The sequence below is a fragment of the Balaenoptera musculus genome, chromosome 13 (genome assembly GCF_009873245.2).
Source record: "Balaenoptera musculus isolate JJ_BM4_2016_0621 chromosome 13, mBalMus1.pri.v3, whole genome shotgun sequence".
NCBI classification, from domain to species: domain Eukaryota; kingdom Metazoa; phylum Chordata; class Mammalia; order Artiodactyla; family Balaenopteridae; genus Balaenoptera; species Balaenoptera musculus.
In genome coordinates, this window is record NC_045797.1 from 35,524,597 (window position 1) to 35,537,898 (window position 13,302).

Sequence of the window (13,302 nt, forward strand, 5' to 3'; positions counted from 1 at the left end):
AGTCCTAAATTTTGCTTAGTGAAAATCTTATAGCACTATAACGGGAAATGTTTCATAATAATACCTTTGGAATCCAAACTTTTTGAAGCAAGACGTTGTAATTGAACTGGATTTGTTGTAAAGTGCCTGGTTATCACTGTCACACAAAAGCATAAGCACATGGGATGGTGGGGGTGGGGAAGAGGCAAGCAGAACAGTATATTACATCCATGCCCTAAGAATCCAACATTATTCTGATGTTTCAGATCTGAAACTGCAGGAAAGGGCACTCTTCATACACATTACACCAAGGTGGTGCTTGGAGAGGTGAGAGCTGATTCTAAAACACACCATATCATGTGATGACGTCTACATGCTTCAATGTGAATTTAGTGTTTGATCCTTGTTCCACTATAGATGGGAACCTTAGTTCTTGGTTCTTTGGACTGGCAAAGCAGAGACAGTCATTTCAGAGGGGAAAACATCTTACATATTCCACTATGAATCTAACACACTTTTTGAGTAAGAGAGAAAAACATTCAAGATGGATGTAGAAACAAAGAAGAAGAAAAAAAATCAGCATTTTGCATTAATGTTCTACCAAACACTAAAAATAATGGGTAATAATCCAGGTTACTGGCATGAAAAAAGGCCCAAGCTTTTACAAATTTAAAAATAATACTTGATAAGCTCTTGAATAGTTATCAACCAAATAAAAGTCTCCCTTTACTATTGGGGAAAAAACCCCAAAGCTGCTAAGTCAGGAATCTTATAGTTAGAATCTATACATTTCTAAAACCAAGTTTTCAGGAGAATCCCCCTACCCTCATAAAATCAAGCATAAGCTAAATAAGCAATTTACAGATTTAGTTCTTAACAGTGCATGTGAAAGGCTTTAATCTAGCAGCTTGAAAAATGAAAATAAATTCATGGTCTAATTCAATACCATACACATTATACAGGCTTTCTAGTGTGCCCTTCTACAAAGGCTCCATGCATTTGGCAAACAATTACTAGTCTTAGCCAACTTTTCTAATGTGAGCTCTCCCTTAAGTCAGTGGTTCTCAAAGTGGTCCCCATCAGTAGCTTCTCTATCACCTGGGAACTTGTCAAATGTGCAAATTTTTGAGCCCTACCCCAGACCTACCGAATAAGAAACTATGGGGGTGGTGTTCAGCATTCTATGTTTTAACAAGTCTTCCAAGCAATTCCAATGCACATTGAAGTCTCAGAGCCAGTGACTTAAATGACAATTTCAGGTACTATTCCTCCAGATGAGATCAAAAGATACTTAACATCACATGTGTGTAAAGCACCATGGGAAAAATTCAGGTATCATTAAAATTTGAAACCAGATATGAAAAAGAATAAGTTTCTAAATATAAGGCATCACAAAGATGGAGGAGGAGATGATACATTCACTAAACCAACTTTGGTATTAAAAGCTTACAAAAATGGTAAAATTACATTACTAATAAAAGGTTGTAATTAAGATAGGAAAAAAAGCATAGACATTAGTCTCTAATTCCACATAAAACTTAAAGAATTGGCTAATGTGCTGACCCTAACACAGAGCATTAAGTAGGTTACTGTCGCCAACATGCTGAATGAAAAGTGCCCACAAATTAAATTTCCTACTTCCTATTCAGAATGTGACAATAACACCACCAACAATCTCTAGAATGCTACTCCCTGAGGAAAGAGATCCACATAACCAGAAAGTTAAAGAAACGTTGTGGATTACATTTACCTACAACATAAAAGAGAGTAGGGATGATCAAGGTGTTTTGAAAATACAAGATAACCATTCACAAAGGAGTAGAAACTGATTTTTTTAAAAAAGGTCAAGCACAGAAGTTTTTGTGCAATTCCACAAAACAAAACAAACACTTCAATTTAATAACAATAATTAGAGCTTATTCATGGAAAAGTTTGCAGATTAAAAAAAGGTCAAGTTCCACAGCAAATTCATTTTCACATGCACATAAAGGGTTTTTAAACTTAAACTCCATACCAAGGGTTCCTCAGTTATTTTTTTCTCTATCTTAAACACAGTATTTTTTTCTTATTTTCAAGTTATTGGTGAAAGAATTTAAAAATATTTTTAGTTTGATAGGCCATTTTTATGCACCAATAACTCAAAGACACGCCAAAAACCACAAACAAGTCCAACTTTAAAATGTGACTGAGTCTTGATAAGGTACAGAATGAAAATTCCTCAGTTTTCCTGGACTACCTGGCATATCTGAAAAAACAAAATTCAACACGTTTAAAACATTAATGGAAAAACTAAATACCAATTATGGGTCCTGACTCATTTTCATTTGTTATAATTTGATATTTCCAAGCTTTGATATACATCCATGGCTTCAATACTGCATTATTTTAAAAAAATCGCAAATGCATTAAAACAAGTGATAGCTAAGGCTTCAGATACTTCAGCTTCTTCTTTTTAAAAGCAAATTAAAAGAGAGAGACTTCCAAAGGTGCATTTTACAAAAAGTTATGAGCACTAATATTACTAAGATAAAAAATAATCTTCAATCTAAAACAAAAGTGTCTATAATTAATAGAATACAGAAAAATATCCTCAGATCAAGACTTGAAGGGATTTATGAGATCGAAAAAGGATACTGTATTTATTCTCTTAATGGCCCCACAGTAAATGCCCCTTAAAATACACTTTCCATGTTGTGCTACGTAAGATGATTTTACAGAATAAATGCAGCAATGATAAACACATGCAAAGACATCTTTGTACTTACCAATCCTGCTGCATACATGGGCACTATAACAGGTTGCTTCTTATTGCCCGTGAAGAGCTATATACGTACGTTAGAGAGAAAGAACATATATTTAGAGAATGATCTGTCACAGAATGAAAGTTTCCAAAATATGCTTGTAATGCTTTATTACATACATCGTGAATGATAAATTGAAGAAATTGTTAAATTGCCCTTATGGGGTTATATTTTTGATCTCCTAGCCCAATTCCTTCATTTTATAGTTAAGGAAAAACACTAAAACAACTTTTCCTAAAAATAAGAAATATTGCAGAAAAATCTAGATAGATTTATGCTTAAAAGTTGGCATATTCAAAAATACATGAACATGTTAAACCAACTAATATTTATTTTTCTGAGGAACTAGTTTCAACAGAAGTGTGACAGAATTTAAAAACATTTTTCATAGGTTGATTAAAGGATTTTCCAAGGTACTAATAAACTCACAATGTTTCGGGTGTCTATTCCCAAGGAGCACAAGAGCTTCTTGTTGCTATGGGAGCCGCCCCACTGATATCTCAAGCCATGTGCATCATGGATGTCCTGTAGCTCAGCCCACACATCCAGCAGTTCCCTGCAAAGGTCACGATGAAGCCACCAACAATGGGTTACTCAATAGCTTTCACCATGAATTCTTTTAATGTGACTGTGAAATATACATTTCAATTAATCTTGTGTCTAACATGAGTATATAACTACTATCTGAATGAAATCAACAGCCAACACTTAGTCATTGGAAAAGTAACTAAGTTAAACTCATTTGAAACAATCAAGCAAAAATTGGGCTGGTATGTTATTCTTTTTAAATTGTAAGGCAAAAATATTTAAAAGGAGGAAAGATACCACCCAGCATCCCACCATCTTTCTGGAGCTATTTAATATGTTTTCTCCTTGAGTGTTGACCCACAAATACACAGTTGCAATTACAGCATATTTAAAGTTCTGTATTCTTTTTTCAGATTTTAAGCATTTCCTTATGTACATATGTATCTTTTTCAGTGGTTGTGTAATGTTCTATTAGACAGATGCATCATCATTTATTTAGCCACAATCCTACAGTTTTAATTAAGTTGTTCTTACTGTTTGGCTCCTATTGCTAGTAGTGCAAGAATATCTTCCTGTATTTTATGGTGTGTGTTATTGCAGAATTGTGTTATTTCCTTAGAATGAATCTCTTGGGTCTAAGAGTATGAACTATCCGCACAGCTAGCATATTTTTAAAAAATATCTACAGTTTAAAGATGGCAAAACATCAACCTTTTTGTCCCCTTCTGTTCTCAGAAATCACCCCAAAACAAAAGTCAAGAAGCAAAAATAATATTCATCTTCAATGAAATTAAGAAATACTGCCTCCAGAGGTGGGGAGTAATGAAATGTAACAGAAGTACCCAGGAATAAGAATAACTTTGAAATTAAAATTAGCAAGTCAATCTAGACCCTCTAACATCTAATAATTAATAGGAGTTCCAGAAAGAAAACAGAGGCAATGGAGGGAAGGTAATTGTCATTATAAGAGAATTGCTCAATACTGAAGAACAGAAGCTTCCAGATTGAAAGGTTCCTACCTAGTACTCAGTCCAATGAATGAAAAAAGATTCATATCGAGATACTTCACTGTGAAATTTCAGAACACCAGCAACAAAAGACCCTAAATTATAAATTTGATGTAGGGGTAGAATAAAGTAAAATTTTACCTCCTGTGTACCTTTTTCTCTCAGGAGGCTATTAGAGGATGTGCTCCACCAAAATGGGATTTAAGTGAAGGCAAGTCCCAAGACAACATGTGTTTAGGGGGCCTAGACTGATCCATTCCAGATTGGAAGGAACTGGAAGGAATTGGAAGATGGAGGACTCCAGGTAAAAAATGGAATGGTCAGCTTGATAGGTTTTATCACAAGTAAAATTATATTAACAGGCTGTTGGAGGGTAGGGAAAGACTCAGTAAATGAAAAAGAGAGGCAATTATTAAATCCAGGAAAAAGGTATACTATAAAGAAAATAGTGGCTTAGCTGTGAACACTATATATATGATCATAATAATGAAAATACCAAATAACAATTTAACCAAAAACTATGATATAAGTATACTGGGAAGATGAAGAGAAGAGAATAGCAGATGTAAGATCTAAATTTTCATCTATCATAATAGGAAATCAAAAAATAATATATAAAATTGATTAGAATATCGATTTAGAATTTTTTTTTTAAAAAGCTCAAAAATGGACAAGTAGAGAGTCTTTTAAATCATATCTTTTAGCACAATATAATTTTTTAAATTTAAACACAGTAATGTTTTAGAACCTTAATGGTTTAAGATAACCTTAGATAACCTTATAAATTAGAACAGTTGAAACTAACAAATATACATGCTATCTGGAAAGTGCCTACTACTTACCCACTTTCAGCTAAGGCCTCTCTTCTTTTTATTGGCAAGGTGCTTGTTTCCAGCAAGTGCTTCAGGGAAGTAACTTCTTCTTCAGTATCAGGGACAAATATGGAAGGAAAACATGCTTCGAAAATTCGCTCCAGGCGGTTTAGTAAAGCTGTCTGCATCAAAATACCCCCCAAAAGTTTATTTTCATTTTTGTAATTTTAATAATGTCATAGCTTTATCATTAATACACACACACACCCCCATACACCAATATCCTGTCCGCTACTAGGGGGTGGGGGAACTACCAGTCAGATACAGGAAACACTAAGTGTAAGAAGCATAACTACTCATAGAACAGCTTTAAATAATTGTGTAACGACAAATAAATGTCGTTACACACCAAGCATCATGCCTGGCACTTTACAAACATTATCTTACTTAATCTATTACAAAATTCTACAAAGAAGAAATTACTACCCCATTGTACAGTGAGAAAGCAATCTCAAAGTTTGAATAATCTGCAAGCAAAAACAAAACCAAAAAAACCAGACAGTATTCATAATCCTTCCATAACACTGGGGTGTTTCTTACTACCACTCACATACTCTGTAGAACAGTAAGATTGGTGCTTGCAAAAAGTATTATCCTATTATAGTTGAACAGAACCTGGATATGAACACGTGAATTCTGAAAACCTTATTTACAATTTTTAAAAAATTTTACTGAAGTATAGTTGATTTACAATGTTTTGTTAATTTCTTCCGTACAGCAAAGTGACTCAGTTATACATACATATATATTCTTTTTCATATTCTTTTCCATTATGGTTTGTCACAGAATATTGAATATAGTTCCCTGTGATATACAGAATGACCTTGTTGTGAAAACCTTTTAGAAATATCTGCTAATAGAAGAAACCAAAGTAGGAAAGAATGTCTCAATTTTTACTAAGAAATTCAATGGCTCATTTATCATTTTGATGATCTGTGCTATCTTTTAGAAATTCCATTTCTCTACTCTTCTATGGTGTGCATATTTGTATTTCTGAATAGTACACTACCTTTCCTCCAAGCAAAGCCTGCATATTCCCTAGAGTATTTTCTCTGAGAACACTGGCATTTTTGGAGTATTTTTATTAATTAAAACTTGTTGGATTTAGATTAACTTAGATTTTGGGGGTACTAGTAGGTTTAGTCTACATGAGTAACCTACAATAACATTTATTCCCACTTTCCTAACTTTATTTCAGATACATGTAAAATATTTTCAACTCAGCTCACCTTACTACTTAAACATCAACTAGGAATACAAACTTTTAAGTCAAAACTTGTTGGAAGATTAAGTGTACTACTGAAATGACATCCTGTGTACAAGAAAATGCCACATCATGGTGGTACTTCCTGCCAAGTAACAAAACAAGTTAATGCTTGATTTCTGTTGTTTAGTATAGTCAGCAAACAGGAAAATTAAAAACAAAAGGAAAAATTTTCACATACATATTTTCCAAAACAAAATCTCTTTTGGAAGCAGTATCAGAGCAAAAAACTTAACGCTGCATAATTGGTCTCAGGGTACTCTTCTGCTATCTCTACAAAAGTTTAACACCTTCATTATATTCATGTATGTGATATGGGAAAAGGTTCTCAGTATCAATTATGAAACCTACAGTAAAGAGTAGACTCAAGATCCCAAGGCTTGTGAAACTTGAGTGCATCAAGGGGACCCATACTTAACTCACTTCAACAGAGGGAATGGACAGACATTACTTTTAAAGGGATCAGATAACCGTCTAATTGGAAACATAATAAGCATTGGCTCCTCTTGGGCAAGGAGGGTAAGCAAAAACTCACATATGACCAAATTTTATTTCTCTGTAAATTAAAACAGAATCTTTCTTGTATCCTCTTTGTTATCCTTTTAATGGGATAGAAAAAACATTTATCTAAGGATGAAAGAAAGGACCTCAAAACATATTCAATGATTTGGATCAATCATTACACATAACTACCAGGTCTTAGGTATACCAGTGAGCAAATTCTCAAATTAGTGGAATGTACTTGAGGAAACAGAACATTATTTTAACCCAATCACGTTTAAACTTTGTTTTAAACTTCTTCCCAGCCTTTTCTCATAAAGAATAAAATTACATGGAAATTTTAAAAGAAAGTTCCATATGTCTTTAGGATTAGATATTAGACTCAATTGCTTCAAATCTTTTGTTGAATGAGGTAGAGCAGGAGTTGGCAGATTTTTCTCTATAGGGCTAGATGGTGAATATTTGTCGTGTTGCAGGCCATCCATAAACAAGTGAGTGTGGGTGTGTTCCGATGAAACTTGATTTACTAAAACAGGCGGCAGGACAGATTTGTCTGCTAAGCCATAGTTTGCCGACCCTGGAGGTAGAGCCATAAATAAATTTTTTAAATGAAGATTCAAACAACCAGAATCCACTAACTGACCAGCACCACTCACCACAGGGAGGAACTCCTCAACAATTCAACAAGAAAGCAGCTAATAGAATTAACAAAGATTTTGATTAAAATTAAATTTCCTAACATTTTACTTTTTAAAGTATATTAATTTCCAACTATCTACAAGACCACTTTGATGCTAAAAGGGCTACTATCTTGTTCATGGTAATAAATAATACCAAATTTCATTTACTACTAGTTAATTCCAGTAAGTAAATAGCTGATGTAATTATAACACTTCAATAGAGGACTGTGGACCCAAGGGGCTGAGACTCAGTTTCAGGATTTATAAACTGGAGCTCTCAGGGCCTACCTTACAAGGTGAATAATAAATTAGAGGAGTAAATGCTTGACACCCAGTGTGTGCTCAAGAAGTGGTAGCTTTTATCACTACTGTTGTTATTATATAGATGATACATACAAACACAGTGGCCTGCCAAGGAATAAATGTCAAAACCAGGTTCAAATCTCACTAAGGCTATTTCTCCACCACTATTTAGCATTCTAAATCATTATGAAAATACCTGTCTCAATTTATATCAATTTCTACCATATTATATCAAGAAATTAAATAATCCAAATATTTTGCATCCTCCCCAAGATCCTCCTATCAAGTTGGGAAAAAGGTACCTAATTAAAAAATATCTGTTGTTAAGAGCTGCTTATATAATGAGAACCTGTTACTGCTACTCCCTGGGGATTTTAAATTTTGAAAATTCGTGAACATTTTGGTTGATTGTTGGCATTTGTGACTTAAATCTTGATCACATTCTGAAAATCAAAGAGTGTAAACCACACATGAGGTGTGTTAAGATGCTTTACTTCCCAAGAAGCACAATAAAGTTCAGATATGATGGAACATAGCCCAAGTAACATGGTAAGTAGAAGAGGTACAAGAATATAACTAACATTAACACTCAGAAGAAGAGAAACTAACTTACCACAAGAATAGTTTCTCTTATGACCAAGCAGATAAATTTCTTTCAAAAAAACAGATTTCCCAAAACACTGTAATCAGACACTCAATTTTAAAAAACTCATAAAATTTGAGCATGAGATAAAAGGTAAAGGTTGGGACTTCCCTGGTGGCGCAGTGGTTAAGAATCCGCCTGCCAACGCAGGAGACACAAGTTCAATCCCTGGTCGGGGAAAATCCCACATGCCACAGAGCAACTAAGCTCGTGTGCCACAACTACTGAGCCTGTGCTCTAGAGCCCGGGAGCCACAACTACTGAGCTGGCGCGCCACAACTACTGAAGCCTTTGCGCCCTAGAGCCTGCGTGCTGCAACTACTGAAGTCCACGCACCTAGAGCCTGTGCTCTGCAACGAGAAGCCACCACAATGAGAAGCCCACGCTCACCGCAACTAGAGAAAGCCCGCGTGCAGCAACGAAGACCCAACGCAGCCAAAAAAAAAGGTAAAGGTTGATACTGGTAAAGGTTTTGGGGTTTTTTGTTTCTTGAAGATTATTAAATAATTTTAGTTGTTTTAAAATATATTCAATTTTTTCCTCAACATTGTCAGCCAAGGTAGTCTAACACATGCAACAGCCTTAAAGTCAGTAAAGTGAAATATTATTTAAACTTCGATTTATTCTACTGTGCATAAGCAAATTATTCATCTAACACTACTATTCATAGTTTCCAACAAAGCAAATAGTAAATTTTTACTAAAGAGCCAGTGCTGCACTCTAAATTAATGTGAGGGTAACAAAATAAGTACACACCCACTTAGCATATTAAATATTCAGCTGAGGTTACAACAGTAACTAAATAGCAAACTAAATAAGATAATATTCACTCCAGTTACTTGAATTTCAAATGCCTTCAACTTCAAAGTCAAAGAGGAAAAAGAGTCATCAGTTCTCCCTTGAATTTGGAATTAGGAAACTGGAGATTGAGCCATGTCTGTCAATTCAAACACATATCAAATTCTAAACCTGCAAACAGCAGCACATCTGGCCATTAAACATTTTAAGAACAGGGGGCTCTGATAAATGCAGGGTTGAAAGGCAAATGCTTTTCTAGACAGGCACCAGACTCCCTTTTTATTTTCTCTATCGTTTCCAGTGCTAGGAAGCCAAAGGAGAAGGTCTGCTACTTGCAGACAAGCACACTTGTGCTCAGAAGAGTTCCTACCTGTCAAAACTATTCTAAGAAGGGAAACTAGCCAGAAGCAGCACTTTTGCTCTCAAACTAGTCTGACAGGTGAGTATATAGCTGAACTCGGGATACTCCCACACAAATTCTCATTTATCTCCCTATTACTTTTTGCTATTCACCAAAAAATCCAGTTGGCAACACTATTTCTGGCGCCTTTGAAGACCATTTTCTAAGAAGTGCATTTCTGAGATTATTCAGTAACAGCTAACATTTATTGAGCACTAGTTATGTGCAAGACACTGCGCTAAGCACCTTTAATATGCACAATTTCATTTTATCTTCATAATGAGAGTTTTGAAGTAAGTACTATTATTATTCTCTAAATCTCAGGTTCAGAGAAGTGGCTAATGCAAGTCAGTGCTGAAAGCTGGATCTGAATCTAGCAGTGTGACTCCAGAGCCTTGATTTTTAGGTACTATACTATAACCAGGGCCAACTTATGCAGTAGGCACAGGGCCTAGGGTCCACAATAATTTTAGGGGTTCATGAAAACGTTTTAATAGTTAATATTAACATACTCAACCTCATACCAAGTTATAAAATAGAATATTAAATATCTTTTATGGGGAAGGGGCTCACAAAAGTCATATGTGGTCTTAGCTATACTACTCTCCAAAGGTACACTGGCTTTTATAGGATTTCTCTCTTTCCCAATTTTCTCATTTCTCATATATTTGTTTTCCTATCAGGGTCCTTTATTACCTTGAATCTCTCTATATTTTATTTTTTTCAACCCATACAGTGTTTCTGGAAAAGAAAAAACGATTACCCAATGTTTTAATTCATCAATGAGGGCAAAGCACTATGCATGAATTCACTTATACTCATTCCCAGTTCTGTCCTGTCTCCATGTCTGGGTTTGGAGGAAGAAAACCCTTTCATTTTATACACTGGTGTAAATAAGTCATATTATCTAATGCAGAGCTTCTCAACTGACGTGGCTCAGTTACAAACAGGTTACAGGTCTTCCAAAAATCCTGAAAGCTATATATGGATATTTGGTGTTCCCTCTTGTGACAGTTAATTTTATGCATCAACTTGACAGGGCCAAGGGGTGCCCAGACATTTGGTCAAACATTATTTTAGATATGTCTGTGAGGTTGTTGCTGGATGAGATTAACATTTGAATTAGTAGACTAAGTAAAGCAGACTGTCTTCCTTAGTATGGATGGGCCTCATTCAATCAATTGAAGACAGTTTGCGGACTACAGATCTTAGAACTTCGTGATCATCTCCATAACTGCACGAGCCAATTCCTTATAATACATCAGTCTGTCTGTCTGTCTGTCTGTCTCTCCATGCATGCATGCATGCATGCATGGTTCTACTTCTCTGGAGAACCATGATTAATACAACTCTATTTTGTAAATGACTACAGTGGAGTATAAAAAGATTGTGTATTGAAATTCTCATTCAGTTTTCCAAAGGAGTGTATAAGACAGCACTGAGGATCCTAGACTATGGTTCTGAGGCCACTCAAAGGCATATTCCCTTTAAAGTATCTTGATTTTAAGGTAATTTCTAAAATTCCTTCAACATATTTCTAGTTAGTTTTCCTTTCTTCCTTACAAACAGTAGTTGATTAATGTCAATAGTTTTAATATTGATAGCATTAGGTCTTGTTCTTAAGTGGAAGTTTAGAAGAAACATAAAATCCACTGGGCAATTTAATCTTCCATTTAAGAGGATACCTTATGCCTTACCACCATTAAATATTAAGTAAGATATCAAGTACAATCTACAACTGTATACTTAATCAATCCCCAGTTTCAAGCTACGTAAGAAGAGTAACCAATTGTAGTACTCACTATGCTCTAAAAAGATGGTTTGCCCCTTCTGCACAGTTTCTGGATGAATCTAATAAAGTATTTCTATCTATTTTGGAATTAAAGACAGAATTTCAAATTTTCTGAGAGAAAAATAACAAAAGGAATTGCTGTCCAAATACTTCAAGCAAGCAAAGAGCTCTACGGCCAAAATCTCAATTTCTTTCTTTCTTTTTTTTTTTAAATTGAGATATAATTGACATACTATATTAGTTTCATACGTACAACATAAGGGTTCAATATATGTATATATTGCAAAATGGTCACCATAGTTACAAATTTTTCTTTTCTTGTATGAGAACTTTTAACCACTAATCTCTTAGCAACTTTCAAATATACAATGCAGTATTATTAACAATAGTCACCATGCTGTACATTGTACCTCCAGGACTTATTTATGACTGGAAGGCTGTAGCTTTTGACCACTTAATTTCTTTATTTTGTTGCTTACTTATGTTTTCAGTCATAAGTTCAAGTGTTCACCCACATTAAGGAAAACCTGCAAAAATCTTAGGCAGGTGATTAAATAAATGAAGGTGAAAATGTAGTTACACTCAGTTTGAGAATGCTGACTTTCTGGTGAGCAAACCAATAACTTAATCTCAAAATAACATAAGCCAAAGTATTAGTGATTCTCTTCTTTTTCCTTTTTGTGATACTCAATTTTTAAAGCTCTCAAGATAAATCTCCCAATAACATTTTCCCAGTAGCATTATCAATTAGATGGCTAATAAAAGAAAATGACTCATAGCTTCCTTTTCTATAGCCAGTTAGTATAAAGAGATTACTTACCAATTACCTAAATTCTCAAATAACACCCAGAGCAATATTTTGAAAATTTTACAAAAGCTCAGAGTTTAATGCAGTGCTCATGACATTATCTCCTTTACCTTATACCTAAGAAAAGGCATCTTGGCTATTTCAATCAAGGTTCCTTTCTGGAACATTAACAGGTTAAAAAAACCCAAAAAACAAAAAACTGTTAAAACAATACATATAATGGTCTTTTGGAAAAAGAACTGCTTTCAAAGTAAGGAGATTTTTGTTTTTTGTTACTGTCATTTTATTTTGTTTTAAATCTTAGCCCCAAAAGTGAAGAATAATTTTGACCTTTTTCCACTTTCTACAATAGAGATACCACTAACTTGCTTTTCTCTACAATTTATAAGAATGTTAACAGGAGAATGAAATAAACTGAACTCTCCGTTCTCAGAAAAAAGTATTCACTGAAGGGGAAGAATATTTCTCAATAAATGGTCATTATGGCTTTTACATCAAGGCCTGAACCCTCTGAGGCTTGCTGGACTCACCATCTGAGAATTGGCTTGACTGAAAACATTTTATAAGTTTCAAAGATTTCTACTTGGTTGACTTTTCCCTAAGTAACAAATTATTGCAATAAAGTTGCAATAATTGATTGTCTCTTGACCCATGGAAGATGTATTTTATTAAAATGTTAAGATATCCTTTTGGTAGGCTGAAAAAAGGAAAGTACTAAAAAAACAGGGACCTGGACAATGTCACATACATAGCAAAAAAAGTCAAAGAAATTTGAAATGACAACTATACCATTTGTCTGACTTCACAAAGAACTGTTCCCAATGTTTGCTTAATTGAATTAACTGAGCTCTGAATTCAAAAAGACTCTCACAACATTCTGTCAAAACACAATTTGAGGGCACTCTGTTCAAGACAGAATTGTTGTA

General features: G+C 34.5%; 1 protein-coding gene across 7 annotated transcripts in view; it reads right to left on the minus strand.

The window, feature by feature from the left end:
* AFTPH (aftiphilin) overlaps positions 1–13,302 on the minus strand; it is a 62,499-nt gene that overhangs the window by 18,695 nt on the left and 30,502 nt on the right. For all 7 annotated transcript variants that reach the window (XR_005022381.1, XR_005022380.1, XM_036872948.1 and 4 more), the window contains 3 exons: positions 5,158–5,309; positions 3,210–3,336; positions 2,745–2,801 (listed from right to left, as the gene is read on the minus strand). Coding sequence is in view for 5 of the 7 variants with exons in the window: in XM_036872948.1 (XP_036728843.1) it covers positions 2,745–2,801; positions 3,210–3,336; positions 5,158–5,309 (336 nt within the window). In the remaining 2 variants the exon portion in view is untranslated. The remainder of the gene's footprint in view (positions 1–2,744; positions 2,802–3,209; positions 3,337–5,157; positions 5,310–13,302) is intronic.